This window comes from Oncorhynchus masou, chromosome 8 (assembly GCF_036934945.1).
Source record: "Oncorhynchus masou masou isolate Uvic2021 chromosome 8, UVic_Omas_1.1, whole genome shotgun sequence".
NCBI lineage: Eukaryota > Metazoa > Chordata > Actinopteri > Salmoniformes > Salmonidae > Oncorhynchus > Oncorhynchus masou.
This window is the reverse complement of record NC_088219.1, coordinates 12,298,469-12,313,937: the sequence shown is the minus strand read 5'-3', so window position 1 is coordinate 12,313,937 and position 15,469 is coordinate 12,298,469. Positions and strand designations below refer to the sequence as shown.

Here is a 15,469-nt window from a genome sequence, read left to right as displayed (position 1 = left end):
CGTTCAGTAAACACGGAGGGAATGTATGCCTCAGGATGAGCTGCCATAGGTATGACTTGCCCAACCAGTTCAGAATATACAGTACCAGTCAAAAGTCTAGACAAACCCATCAATGAGTAAGTGTTTATTTGTACTATTTTCTACACTGTTGAATAATAGTAAAGACCTCAAAACTATAAAATAACACGTATGGAATCATGCGTTAAACAAATTAAAATGTATATTTAGATACAAGATTCTTCAAAGTAGCCACCCTTTGCCTTGATAACTGCTTTGCACACTCTTGGCCTTCTCTCAGCCAGCTTCACCTGGAATGCTTTTCTAACAGTCTTGAAGGAGTTCCCACATATGCTAAGCACTTGTTGGCTGCTTTTCCTTCACTCTGTGGTCCAACTCATCTCAATTGGGCTGAGGTAGGGGATTGTGGAGGCCAGGTCATCTGATGCAGCACTCCATCCTTATCCTTCTTGGCAAAATAGCCCTTACAAAGCCTGGAGGTGTGTTGGGCCATTGTCTTGTTGAAAAACAAATGATATTCCCACCAAGCGCAAACCAGGTGGGATGGCGTATTGCTGCAGAATGCTGTGGCAGCCATACTGGTTAAGTGTGCCTTGAATTCTAAATACATCACAGACAGTGTTACCAGCAAAGCATGCCCACACCTCCTCCCCCATGCTTCACAATAGGAACCACACATGTGGAGATCATCTGTTCATCTACTCTGTCTCACAAAGACACAGTGGTTGGAACCAAAAATCTCACATTTGGACTCATCAGACCAAAGGATAGATTTCGACCGGTCTAAAGTCCATTGCTCGTGTTCCTTGGTCCAAGAAAGTCTCTTCTTATTGGTGTCCTTTAGTCGTGGTCTCCTCTGAACAGTTGATGTTGAGATGTGTCTGTTACTTGAACTATGTGAAGCATTTATTTGGGCTGCAATTTCTGAGGCTGGCAACTCTAATGAACTTACCCTCTGCAGCAGAGGTAACTCTGGGTCTTCCTTTCCTGTGGTGGTCCTCATGAGAGACAGTTAACTCTAATGAACTTACCCTCTGCAGCAGAGGTAACTCTGGGTCTTCCTTTCCTGTGGTGGTCCCCATGAGAGACAGTTTCATCATAGCACAGCAGAGGTAACTCTGGGTCTTCCTTTCCTGTGGTGGTCCTCATGAGAGACAGGTAACTCTAATGAACTTACCCTCTGCAGCAGAGGTAACTCTAGGTCTTCCTTTCCTGTGGTGGTCCTCACGAGAGACAGTTAACTCTAATGAACTTACCCTCTGCAGCAGAGGTAACTCTGGGTCTACCTTTCCTGTGGCGGTCCTCATGAGAGACAGTTTCATCATACCACAGCAGAGGTAACTCTGGGTCTTCCTTTCCTGTGGCGGTCCTCACGAGAGACAGTTTCATCATAGCACAGCAGAGGTAACTCTGGGTCTTTCCTGTGGTGGTCCTCACGAGAGACAGTTTCATCATAGCACTTGATGTTTTTTGCGACTGCACTTAAAGAAACTTTCAAAGTCCTTGAAATGTTCCGGATTGACTGACCATGTCTTAAAGTAATGATGTAACGATGGACTGTCGTTTCTCTTTCCATATTTCAGCTGTTCTTGCCAGAATATGGACTTTGTCTTTTACCAAATAGGGCTATCCACCCCTACCTTGTCACAACTAGGGCTGTTGCGGTGACAGTATTACTGCCACACCGGCGATCGCGAGTCATGAAGGCAGTAGTCAAATGCCATATGACCATTTAGTCACGGTAATTAGGCTTTTCCAAGCTCTGATGCTGCTGCTGGTCATTAGTATCCTACCAAACTTGCTAACTGCCTGGTACTCAGCACTCTATTATCCCTCGAATCACTCTGACACGTCATAAGAGCCCATGATCTCATGTTGCGTAACATTTCTATAGGCTATGTAATTGCGGGCGAAAACAGTGATGGGTGCTAATAAAAATACGTGGATTGCGTCAGCTTTCTAAAGGCTACGCCTACTATATTTATTTCTCAGCTTTCCTAATATCAAGCACATTGCTTATATTTAAATCAGGAGTATAGCCTACCTGGCAGGCATGAAAATAAGCCACGGGGAAAAGCGTCTTCCATTTCCTATCTAAGTGCATAGATGACTTGTATTTTTTCCCACTGCCCGTTTCGATTAAGGTGCATAATGGTAAATTCTAAATCAAAACAAATGTCACACATATATTATTTAGTATATGTAAAGACAAGATTAAATCAAGAAAAGTCTGATGGGTGACAATATTAGCCTCACTTGTGAATTATATATTATCACTTGTGAATGATTCCCAGCATAAGAAACAAAGCCTTTATTTTGCAACTTTTTCTAATCATAGTCACACACCTCATGTACCATAGCCTATAGGCCTATACATTTTGATAAGGCTTGGATCACAACTAATGGACAAATTCTTAAAATGAGCACATTAATCAGCTTTACAAGGGGTGTAGAGCCTAACTGGCATACAGTTGAAGTCAGAAGTTAACACCTTAGTTTTTCACAATTCCTGACATTTAATCCGAGCAAAAATTCCCTGTCTTAGGTCAGTTAGAATCACCACTTTATTTTAAGAATGTGAAATGTCAGAATAATAGTAGAGAGGGTTATTATTATTTATTTCAGCTTTTATTTCTTTCCTCACATTCACAGTGGGTCAGAAGTTTACATACACTCAATTAGTATTTGGTAGCATTGTCTTTAATTTTTTTTATTTGGTGTCAAATGTTTCAGGTATCCTTCCACAAGCTTCCCACAATAAGTTGGGTGAATTTTGGCCCATTCCTCCTGACAGAGCTGGTGTAACTGAGTCAGGTTTCTAGGCCTCCTTGCTCGCGCACACTTTTTCAGTTATGCCCACAGATTTTCTATAGGATTGATGTCAGGGCTTTGTGATGGCCACTCCGATACCTTGTCCTTAAGCCACAATTTTAGAAGTATGCTTGGATCATTGTCCATTTGGAAGACGCATTTGAGACCAAGCTTTAACTTCCTGATTGATGTCTAGAGATGTTGCTACAATATATCCACATAATTTCCCTCCATCATGATGAAATCTATTTTGTGAAGTACACCAGTCCCTCCTGCAGCAAAGCACCCCCACAACATGATGCTGCCACCCCCGTGCTTCACGGTTGGGATGGTGTTCTTCAGCTTGCAAGCCTCCCCCTTTTTCCTCCAAAACATAATGGTGGTCATTATGGCTAAACAGTTCTATATTTTTGTTTAATTAGACCAGATGACATTTCTCCAAAAAAGTACAATCTTTGTCCTCATGTGCAGTTGCAAACTGTAGTCTGGCATTTTTATGGCGGTTTTGGAGCAGTGGCTTCTTTCTTGCTGAGTGGCCTTTCAGGTTATGTCGATATAGGACTTGTTTTACTGTGAATATAGATACTTTTTTACCGGTTTCCTAAAGCATCTTCACAAGGTCCTTCGCTGTTGTTCATCTCTAGGAGACGGAATGCGTCTCCTTCCTGAGCGGAATGACAGCTGCGTGGTCCCATGATGTTTGAACTTGCGTACTATTGTTTGTACAGATGGACGTGGTACCTTCAGGTGTTTGGAAATTGCTCCCAAGGATGAACCAGATTTGTGGAGGTCTACAATTTTTTTTCTGAGGTCTTGGCTGATTTCTTTTGATTTTCAAGCAAAGAGGCACTGAGTTTGAAGGTAGGCCTTGAAGTACATCCAAAGGTACACCTCCAATTGACTCAAATGATGTCAATTAGGCTATCAGAAGCATCTAAAGCCATGACGTTTTCTGGAATTTTCCAAGCTGTTTAAAGGCACAGTCAACTTAGTGTATGTAAACTGCTGACCCACTGAAATTGTGATGCAGCGAATTATAAGTGAAAAAATCTGTCTGTACACAATTGTAGGAAAAATTACTTGTGTCATGCACGAAGTAGATGTCCTAACCGACTTGTTAACAAGAAATTTGTGGAGTGGTTGAAAAACAAGTTTTAATGACTCCAACCTAAGTGTATGTAAACTTCCGACTTCAACTGTATATAAGCAGAGCGTGAGTTTCAAGTTTGGGGAAGATAATTTGCGCTATAAAAACGCACCATTATAATAAAAGCATTACATTTATAATTGCATTTGCAGTCACTTTTGAGAATGGTGTTTTCGCACTAATGGAACATTCACGCCTACTGCCATGTGTGCATTGCTGCGCTCATAATGTAAAGAAATAGCCAAATCAATTATCAACATTTTAAGCTAAATGTTCCGATCTGTTGCATCAGCCACATAAAAAACATGTTGTGATGCTAGTGGTCGTATTAATTTGGGACCTATCGCATCCCACAACTGTCCCAGACGATGTTTGGAATATTTATTTCTCACACAGAGTAGGTCGACTTTTGTACTATGGGGGATAATAGATTCACATAGGCTAGTGCTTTTGCTGTTCGTTAGGCCTACTCATCTTGTTGGCTGACAAAGTAAATGTGGACAGTTCTTCCAATATGCACCTCGGCATTGGATGAGGCGCACAGTTGCTTTCCCGATGTGCCCATCTTCATTTGCAGCCTGTGAGAAAGACCAGATCACGTGACGGAGAGCCATGTAAGTGAGAGAGCTTCCGATTGTGCAGCACACTCAGGGAGATTTTAATTGAACCTTTATTTAACTAAGCAATTCAGTTTAGAACAAATTCTTATTTTCAATGACGGCTTACCGAGGAATACTCCGGGAGAAGGGCACAACGCCGCAAAAGACAGATTTTTTTTAGGGTGCAATACGGCCAAAAAGGGAATGCTGCTCTGAAAATCGAGGCATTATCAAGTGCTTGTCAAATTGTGAATGAAAGACTGATGAAGTGTGTACAGCCTGCGCAAAAAACAACAACGCAGAGCTCATGCCTTCAAGCTAATCTTTTCCAATCATTAGAATCTCATCATGCAGCCTTACAATGCAAAAGTCAAAACATATACAAAACGTTTGTAGAATAACTAAAGTTACATGAATAACTCTAAATTAAGCATATAGGAGTACCTGTTTCTTTGTTAATCACTCAACACAGAATAGACTCATGTGCGCACTCCCTGAAATGTATATTTTATTCAACTTTGTTCAATTGTATTCTTCATACTATAAAATAATGCCATGGAATGATAAGCAAATCACCGGCTGACGAAATTTTGTGACCGCCACAGCCCTAGTCACAACACAACTGATTGGCTCAAATGCATTGATGGGGAAAAATCCACAAATTAACACGGCACAACTGTTAACTGAAATGCATTCCAGGTGACTACCTCATGAAGCTGGTTGAGAGAATGTCAAGAGCGTGCAAAGCTGTCATCAAGGCAAAGGGTGGCGACTTTGAAGAATCTCAAATATATATTTTTTTGGTTACTACATGATTGCATAGTTTTGATGTCTTCACTATTATTCTACAACGTAAAAATAAAGTAAAACCCTTGATTGAGTAGGTGTGTCCAAACTTTTGACTGGTACAACACTATTCTCACACACACACCATTCTCATATATAGCGGCAGTCTGTTTGCAATTAAAGTCTACCACTAACTTGGCCAGGGGACTTGTTACTGTGGTAAAGCAGTGAGACCTATGTGTGTGTGTGTGTATTAACATGTGGCACAACGGTTACAGACAACTGTATCCACCCTGTGGGACCAACAATGTGCCAAGGGGAGGGGTGCTTTTCATTCAGCTCAAATGAACCCAACCAGTCTAGTCAAACAGAGGTTTGGGGGAGAAGACTAAATCACCCCTTGATCAATTATGCTCCTTAGTACCTTCTTGTAGGGACTAAGGAAAGAAGCCATAATCAGGATCAGGAAGGGTGCCTTTTCATTGGTCTTCCTGATTGGTTAGAAGCCTTCAGTGTTGAAGATAGCTCAGAGCAGCCCTGCAAGGCGCGCGGCGTCATGTGCCTCAGAGTCTATCTGCATGTCAAGACGATACCAACTGCCCTAAATCTATCTACCTCCTTCCCTCCCCACTGCCTCATGGGTAATGGAGGCGACCAGGCTATCATATTAATCCCAATACATTTAACACAGTGCTGTGTTGAAGAAACCTCTGGACCCAGGCAGGCACAAGTTTACTCTAAACTTCAAAGGGTGGCACACATTAACTTCTACACTGTGACAACTCCACATTAACTTCTACACTGTACACAACTCCACATTAACTTCTACACTCTGTGACAACTCCACATTAACTTCTACACTGTGACAACTCCACATTCACTTCTACACTGTAAACAACTCCACATTAACTTCTACACTCTGTGACAACGCCACATTAACTTCTACAGTCTGTGACAACTCCACATTAACTTCTACTCTGTGACAACTCCACATTAACCTCTACACTCTGTGACAACTCCACATTAACCTCTACACTCTGTGACAACTCCACATTCACTTCTACACTGTGACAACACCACATTAACTTCTACACTGTGACAACGCCACATTCACTTCTACACTGTAAACAACTCCACATTAACTTCTACACTCTGTGACAACTCCACATTAACTTCTACACTCTGTGACAACTCCACATTAACTTCTACACTGTGACAACTCCACATTAACTTCTACACTGTGACAACTCCACATTAACTTCTACACTGTGACAACGCCACATTAACCTCTACACTCTGACAACTCCACATTAACTTCTACACTCTGTGACAACTCCACATTCACTTCTACACTGTTACAACGCCACATTCACTTCTACACTGTAAACAACTCCACATTAACTTCTACACTGTGACAACTCCACATTAACTTCTACACTGTAAACAACTCCACATTAACTTCTACACTCTGTGACAACTCCACATTAACCTCTACACTCTGTGACAACTCCACATTCACTTCTACACTGTGACAACACCACATTAACTTCTACACTGTGACAACGCCACATTCACTTCTACACTGTAAACAACTCCACATTAACTTCTACACTCTGTGACAACTCCACATTAACTTCTACACTCTGTGACAACTCCACATTAACTTCTACACTGTGACAACGCCACATTAACTTCTACACTCTGTGACAACTCCACATTAACTTCTACACTCTGTAACAACTCCACATTAACTTCTACACTCTGTGACAACTCCACATTAACTTCTACACTGTGACAACGCCACATTCACTTCTACACTGTGACAACGCCACATTAACTTCTACACTGTGACAACGCCACATTAACTTCTACACTGTGACAACGCCACATTAACTTCTACACTGTGACAACTCCACATTAACTTCTACACTGTGACAACTCCACATTAACTTCTACACTGTGACAACGCCACATTAACCTCTACACTCTGTGACAACTCCACATTAACTTCTACACTCTGTGACAACTCCACATTAACTTCTACACTCTGTGACAACTCCACATTAACTTCTACACTGTGACAACTCCACATTAACTTCTACACTGTGACAACTCCACATTAACTTCTACACTGTGACAACTCCACATTAACTTCTACACTGTGACAACTCCACATTAACTTCTACACTGTGACAACGCCACATTAACCTCTACACTCTGTGACAACTCCACATTAACTTCTACACTCTGTGACAACTCCACATTCACTTCTACACTGTTACAACGCCACATTCACTTCTACACTGTAAACAACTCCACATTAACTTCTACACTGTGACAACTCCACATTAACTTCTACACTGTGACAACGCCACATTAACTTCTACACTGTGACAACGCCACATTAACTTCTACACTGTGACACCTCCACATTAACAACTCCACATTAACTTCTACACTGTGACAACGCCACATTAACCTCTACACTCTGTGACAACTCCACATTAACTTCTACACTCTGTGACAACTCCACATTAACTTCTACACTGTGACAACACCACATTAACTTCTACACTGTGACAACTCCACATTAACTTCTACACTGTGACAACTCCACATTAACTTCTACACTGTGACAACTCCACATTAACTTCTACACTGTGACAACGCCACATTAACTTCTACACTGTAAACAACTCCACATTAACTTCTACACTCTGTGACAACTCCACATTAATTTCTACACTCTGTGACAACTCCACATTAACTTCTACACTCTGTGACAACTCCACATTAACTTCTACACTCTGTGACAACTCCACATTAACTTCTACACTGTGACAACTCCACACTGACAGTGTGAGGAACTGCCAAGATGGCAGTTGGACATCTTAGGGAAAGAAACCATCTTCTTTCTGTGTTGTTGGGAAACAGTGTCTGAGTCTGCTCCCCCCACAAAACCACAGTTCAAAGAGCCAGCCTCTCGTAGCTCTAAACCAAAATAAGACTTGCACTGGAAGAAGCAATTGAGACTGAGTTAAAAAGGACTTGCACTGTAGGACCCAATGGTCGGAGTCAAAAGGACTTGCACTGTAGGACACAATGGGGTCTGATTGAAAAAGCAAAGTCGTTAGCTCCTGTCTAGCCTTCTCTAAAATGACAGCCTGGTTTATGATAGTCCCCGAGCTCCACAAACCCAGTAACCCACAGCTCACATGGCCTCTCACACACACCTGCCAGATGGGGTCCCTCTCCTCTGGAAAGATCTGCAAGTAACGCTGGGCCAGCTGCACAGGCGCCAGGGTCTGCAGCCGCAGGTTAGTCCATGTCTGGAGGAACTTCACCAGGTTCCTAAAGGTGTACAGACCCAGACGGTCGTTCCCGTAGTTGGACAGGTGGGTCATGAAGATGCTGATCTGTGAGGAAGGAATCAACACAGAACAACATTCAGAGAAACACACAATACAATGCAGGCAGCAATGTCACTTCCAACCACTGTTGCACGAAATACATTTGAGGGGGGAAGAAGGGCTAAAGCAACCATAGAGCCTTCCTCTCCTGATGTTACGGAGGTGTGTCTGGTCTCACCGGGTTGAGGAGCACTGTGAGGAAGAGCTCCCCTCCATTGATGAGTTTGTCCAGCTCCTTGGGTCCTCCAGGATACTCGTTGTAGAAGATAGTGTGAGTAAACAGGCCACACGTCTGCCTCGGCAGCACCTACAGTACACAACACAATTAATATTACATAGCAACACATCTGCACAGTGGGGAGTGTCCTAATATAACCGTACCCTGCTGATTTCCAGTCAACAACAAATCAAATACACAAACATTCAAACAGGGCCATAAATGCTCGGTGACACTATTTCGATGCGTTTTTTCCACTTCACTGACAGCTCAGGTGATTCAATTATCCCCTGAAACTAGAGATCACACTGTGGAGAATAAAATGTGACGCAAATCTTAATGCTGTCAGCAAAACCCATTTCCCGAGCCAAACATAAAGCCTCTGTCCTAACGTAGTTGAAACACAATAAAAACACAATCGATTGGCATCCGAGCACACAATCACAGGAGCAGAACGACCTGGAAAACATAACACTGGCTGTTCAGCCTAGGTGCTGTACACAGTGTATCCATCAGGCTGTGATGTTAGCTAGCTACACAGTGTATCCATCAGGTTGTGATGTTAGCTAGTTACACATTGTATTCATCAGGTTGTGATGTTAGCTAGCTACACAGTGTATCCATCAGGTTGTGATGTTAGCTAGCTACACAGTGTATCCATCAGGTTGTGATGTTAGCTAGTTACACATTGTATTCATCAGGTTGTGATGTTAGCTAGCTACACAGTGTATCCATCAGGTTGTGATGTTAGCTAGTTACACATTGTATTCATCAGGTTGTGATGTTAGCTAGCTACACAGTGTATCCGTCAGGTTGTGATGTTAGCTAGTTACACAGTGTATCCATCAGGTTGTAATGTTAGCTAGTTACACATTGTATTCATCAGGTTGTGATGTTAGCTAGCTACACAGTGTATCCATCAGGTTGTGCTGTTAGCTAGCTACACAGTGTATCCATCAGGCTGTGATGTTAGCTAGCTACACAGTGTATCCATCAGGTTGTGCTGTTAGCTAGCTACACAGTGTATCCATCAGGCTGTGATGTTAGCTAGTTACACATTGTATTCATCAGGTTGTGATGTTAGCTAGCTACACAGTGTATCCATCAGGCTGTGATGTTAGCTAGCTACACAGTGTATCCATCAGGTTGTGATGTTAGCTAGCTACACATCGTATTCATCAGGTTGTGATGGTAGTTAGCTACACATTGTATCCATCAGGTTGTGATGTTAGCTAGGTACACAGTGTATCCATCAGGTTGTGATGTTAGCTAGCTACACAGTGTATCCATCAGGTTGTGATGTTAGCTAGCTACACAGTGTATCCATCAGGTTGTGATGTTAGCTAGTTACACATTGTATTCATCAGGTTGTGATGTTAGTTAGCTACACAGTGTATCCATCAGGCTGTGATGTTAGCTAGCTACACAGTGTATCCATCAGGTTGTAATGTTAGCTAGCTACACAGTGTACCCATCAGGCTGTGATGTTAGCTAGCTACACAGTGTATTCATCAGGTTGTCATGTTAGCTAGCTACATGGTGTATCAAATCAAATTTTATTTGTCACATGCACCAAATACAACAGGTGTAGGTAGACCTTACAGTGAAATGCTTACTTACAAGCCCTTAACCAACAATGCAGTTTTAAGAAAATACCTAAAAAAAAGTAAGAGATTAGAATAACAAATAAGTAAAGAGAAGCAGTAAATAACAAAAGCGGGGCTATATACAGGGGGTATCAGTACAGAGTCAATATGGAGGCTATATACAGGGGGTATCAGTACAGAGCCAATGTGTCAATGTGCGAGAGCACTGGTGTCAGGGTAATTGAGATAATTATGTACATGCAGGTCGAGTTATTAAAGTGGCTATGCATAGATGATAACAGAGTAGCAGAAGCATTGGGGGGGGGGGGGGAATGCAAAAGTCTGGGTAGCCATTTGATTAGCTGTTCAGGAGACTTATGGCTTGGGGGTAGAAGCTGTTTAAAAGCCTATGGGACCTAGACTTGGCGCTCCGGTACTGCTTGCCGTGTGGTAGCCGAGAGAACAGTCAGACTAGGGTGGCTGGAGTCAGACAATTTTTGGGCCTTCCTCCAACACCTCATGGCATAGAGGTCCCGGATGGCAGGAAGCTTGGTCCTGGTGATGTACTGGGCCGTACGCACTACCTCTGTAGTACCTTACCGAGCAGTTGCTATACCAGGCAGTGATGCAACCCGTCAGGATGCTCTCGATGGTGCAGCTGTAAAACCTTGAGGATCTGAGGACCCATGCCAAAACTTTGCAGTCTCCTGAGGGGGAATAGGTTTTGTCGTGCCCTCTTCCCGACTGTCTTGGTGTGCTTGGGCCATGTTAGATTGCTGGTGATGTGGACACCAAGGAACTTGAAGCTCTCAATCTGCTCCACTACAGCCCTGTCGATGAGGATGGGGGTGTGCTCAGTCATCCTTTTCCTGTAGTCCACAATCACCGCCTTTGTCTTGATCACGTTGAGGGAGAGGTTGTTGTCCTTGCACCACACTGTCAACAACACAATCTCAACATCTATCAGGCTGTAATGTTAACGAGCTACACAGCGTATCGATCAGGCTGTAATCTCTGCTGTCTAGGGCTGGGGGTAGAAGCAGCAGCTAAGGCAGTACTGAGATGCTTAGAAACAGAAAGGAAGGAAAGGCTGGATACAGACTGAAGCTCCCAGGCTTTTCTCTCTCTGCTTTATAAAACACAGAGCGTGTCACAGCCAACGGGAGTCACAGACTGCTGATGAAGGGGAAAAGAGAGAGTGGAAGAAAGAAAAGAAGAGACACCTCAGAGTCTCTGCCAAGTTCCCGGTGAATATTTCACAGGGACGTGTCGAGATCGGAATTAACATCTTCGTGACATCACACTCTTCCGCCAGACAAATAACAGAAAAACTGCTGGGTCTAGAACAGGAGCATTCTACCAGGATAATGGAAAAAAAAAAAAAAATCACAACATAGTTTGTACATTAATAAAATACAAATGTCTTTAAGCTCTAAAACCTGAGACATTTAAGCATACATTTCTTAGAGGCAAGCTGTTGTTTATGTCCAGGCAAGCTGTTGTTTATGTCCAGGCCAAGCATATGGACATATAATTGCACTTTGTAAAGACACTGTACATAAATTGGCATTGACAGACAGATTAACATTTGTCAAAAAATTTGAATGTTCTTGTCACATCACAAGCTAGCAGTTGTCTTCGTTGATTTTGCCAAGGCTGTGATTTGCGGTGAGATTGTCTTGTTGAGAGTGATAAACATTGCAATTTCCATAACGATCAGTCACACTGCTCCATCTGTCTGTCAGCATGCTTCATTCCATGGGGTGTGGGGAGGAGCAGGGAGAGACACAGAAACTGTCTGAGGGGCAGTGAAAAGACCACGCCACTAGGGCATGGCAACACGACTACTTCAGCACTACTGATCCTTACCTTCACTCTACTCAGCACGTTGTTCCCAACAGCTAAACTAAATTGTTCAAGCACACCAAAAAAACAAAGCTTTGTCCTTTCAAAGGCACACGCAAGGATTCCAATACCCAGCACTTCCCAAAAGACAGAGATGCAATGCAATGCAACTGTCTACACTTAAACCAGAGTAAATACTTCAAACAGCCTAATTTAATAGTTCGAGTTAAATTATTGAGCACAAACCCAGGACTGAAAATACCAACTAAGACTTAGGTACAGTAGATCCTAGTGTGTGTGTGTGTGTGAGAGAGAGAGGGGGGGGGGGGGCAGGGTTAAGTCCTTACACTGATGCCACTGTGGTAGAATCCTCGTCTGAAGCGGGCAGGTTTGAGGTGGGGGTACTCCTCCGTGCTGGTCACCTTGATGCCCCACACCTTCTTCCAAGCGTCGTACAGCTGGACGTGGACGGGGTACACCCCAGAGTGGTGGGGAGCCACCGCGTAGCCCATGTTGGTGGGGATGCCATGCTCCTAGGAAGAGACAACCAGTGGATTCAACCAGTGGATTCAACACATTGTTAGGAATGAGATAATTGCATGTCTTCACTCCAATATACATTCCAATATACACTGCTCAAAATAAAGGGAACACTTAAACAACACAATGTAACTCCAAGTCAATCACACTTCTGTGAAGTCAAACTGTCCACTCAGGAAGCAACACTGATTGACAATAAATGTCACATGCTGTTGTGTAAATGGAATAGACAAAAGGTTGAAATTATAGGCAATTAGCAAGACACCTCCAATAAAGGAGTGGTTCTGCAGGTGGCAACCACAGACCACTTCTCAGTTTCTATGCTTCCTGGCTGATGTTTTGGTCACTTTTGAATGTTGGCGGTGCTTTCACTCTAGTGGTAGCATGAGACGGAGTCTACAACGCACACAAGTGGCTCAGGTAGTGCAGCTCATCCAGGATGGCACATCAATGCGAGCTGTGGCAAGAAGGTTTGCTGTGTCTGTCAGCGTAGTGTCCAGAGCATGGAGGCGCTACCAGGAGACAGGCCAGTACATCAGGAGACGTGGAGGAGGCCGTAGGGCAACAACCCAGCAGCAGGACCGCTACCTCCGCCTTTGTGCAAGGAGGAGCACTGCCAGAGCCCTGCAAAATGACCTCCAGCAGGCCACAAATGTGCATGCGTCTGCTCAAACGGTCAGAAACAGACTCCATGAGGGTGGTATGAGGGCCCGACGTCCACAGGTGGGGGTTGTGCTTACAGCCCAACACCGTGCAGGTCGTTTGGCATTTGCCAGAGAACACCAAGATTGGTAAATTCGCCACTGGCGCCCTGTGCTCTTCACAGATGAAAGCAGGTTCACACTGAGCACGTGAGAGTCTGGAGACGCAGTGGAGAACGTTTTGCTGCCTGCAACATCCTCCAGCATGACCGGTTTGGTGGTGGGTCAGTCATGGTGTGGGGTGGCATTTCTTTGGGGGGCCGCACAGCCCTCCATGTGCTCGCCAGAGGAAGCCTGACTGCCATTAGGTACTGAGATGAGATCCTCAGACCCCTTGTGAGACCATATGCTGGTGCAGTTGGCCCTGGGTTCCTCCTAATGCAAGACAATGCTAGACCTCATGTGACTGGAGTGTGTCAGCAGTTCCTGCAAGAGGAAGGCATTGATGCTATGGACTGGCCCGCCATGTTCCCCCAGACCTGAATCCAATTGAGCACATCTGGGACATCATGTCTCGCGCTCCATCCACCAACGCCACGTTGCACCACAGACTGTCCAGGAGTTGGCGGATGCTTTAGTCCAGGTCTGGGAGGAGATCCCTCAGGAGAACATCCGCCACCTCATCAGGAGCATGCCCAGGCGTTGTAGGGAGTTCATACAGGCACGTGGAGGCCACACACACTACTGAGCCTCATTTTGACTTGTTTTATGGACATTTCATCAAAGTTGGATCAGCCTGTAGTGTGGTTTTGAGTGTCACTCCAAATCCAGAACTCCATGTGTTGATAAATTTGATTTCCATTTATAATATTTGTGTGATTTTGTTGTCAGCACATTCAACTATGTAAAGAAAAAAGTACTTAATAAGAATATTTCATTCATTCAGATCTAGGATGTGTTATTTTAGTGTTCCCTTTATTTTTTTGAGCAATATATATATACACACACACACACACACACATATATATACACATATATACACACACACACAGACACGCACACATACATACATACACAGTTGAAGTCGGAAGTTTACATGCACCTTAGCCAAATACATTTAAACTCAGTTTCGCAGTTCCTGACATTTTATCCTAGTAAATATTATTTATTTTAGGCACTTAGGATCACCACTTTACTTTAAGAATGTAAACTGGTCAGATAGTAGAGATAATGACTTATTTCAGCTTTTATTTCTTTCATCACATTCCCAGTGGGTCAGAAGTTTACATACAGTGGGGCAAAAAAGTATTTATCTCAGCCACCAATTGTGCAAGTTCTCCCAATTAAAAAGATGAGGCCTGTAATTTTCATCATAGGTACACTTCAACTATGACAGACAAAATTAGACAAAATTAAAAAAAAAATCCAGAAAATCACATTGTAGTATTTTTTATGAATTTATTTGCAAATGCGGGTGGAAAATAAGTATTTGGTCAATAACAAAAGTTTATCTCAATACTTTGTTATATACCCTTTGTTGGAAAATGGAGTTCAAACGTTTTCTGTAAGTCTTCACAAGGTTTTCACACACTGTTGCTGATCTTTTGGGGCGGCAGGGTAGCCTAATGGTTAGAGCGTTGGACTAGTAACCGGAAGGTTGCAAGTTCAAACCCCCGAGCTGACAAGGTAGGCCTTCATTGAAAATAAGAATTTGTTCTTAACTGACTTGCCTAGTTAAATAAAAGGTAATATATATATATTTATTTATTTTTGGCCCATTCCTCCATGCAGATCTCCTCTAGAGCAGTGATGTTTTGGGGCTGTTGCTGGGCAACACAGACTTTCAACTCCTTCCAAAGATTTTCTATG

General features: G+C 43.2%; 1 protein-coding gene across 3 annotated transcripts in view; it reads right to left on the bottom strand.

Annotated features, from left to right (window-relative positions):
* Positions 1-15,469, bottom strand: part of LOC135544096 (bifunctional heparan sulfate N-deacetylase/N-sulfotransferase 1-like) — a 134,502-nt gene that overhangs the window by 25,793 nt on the left and 93,240 nt on the right. For all 3 annotated transcript variants that reach the window (XM_064971474.1, XM_064971475.1, XM_064971476.1), the window contains 3 exons: positions 12,767-12,952; positions 8,950-9,078; positions 8,595-8,777 (listed from right to left, as the gene is read on the bottom strand). In XM_064971474.1, the coding sequence (XP_064827546.1) occupies positions 8,595-8,777; positions 8,950-9,078; positions 12,767-12,952 (498 nt within the window). The remainder of the gene's footprint in view (positions 1-8,594; positions 8,778-8,949; positions 9,079-12,766; positions 12,953-15,469) is intronic.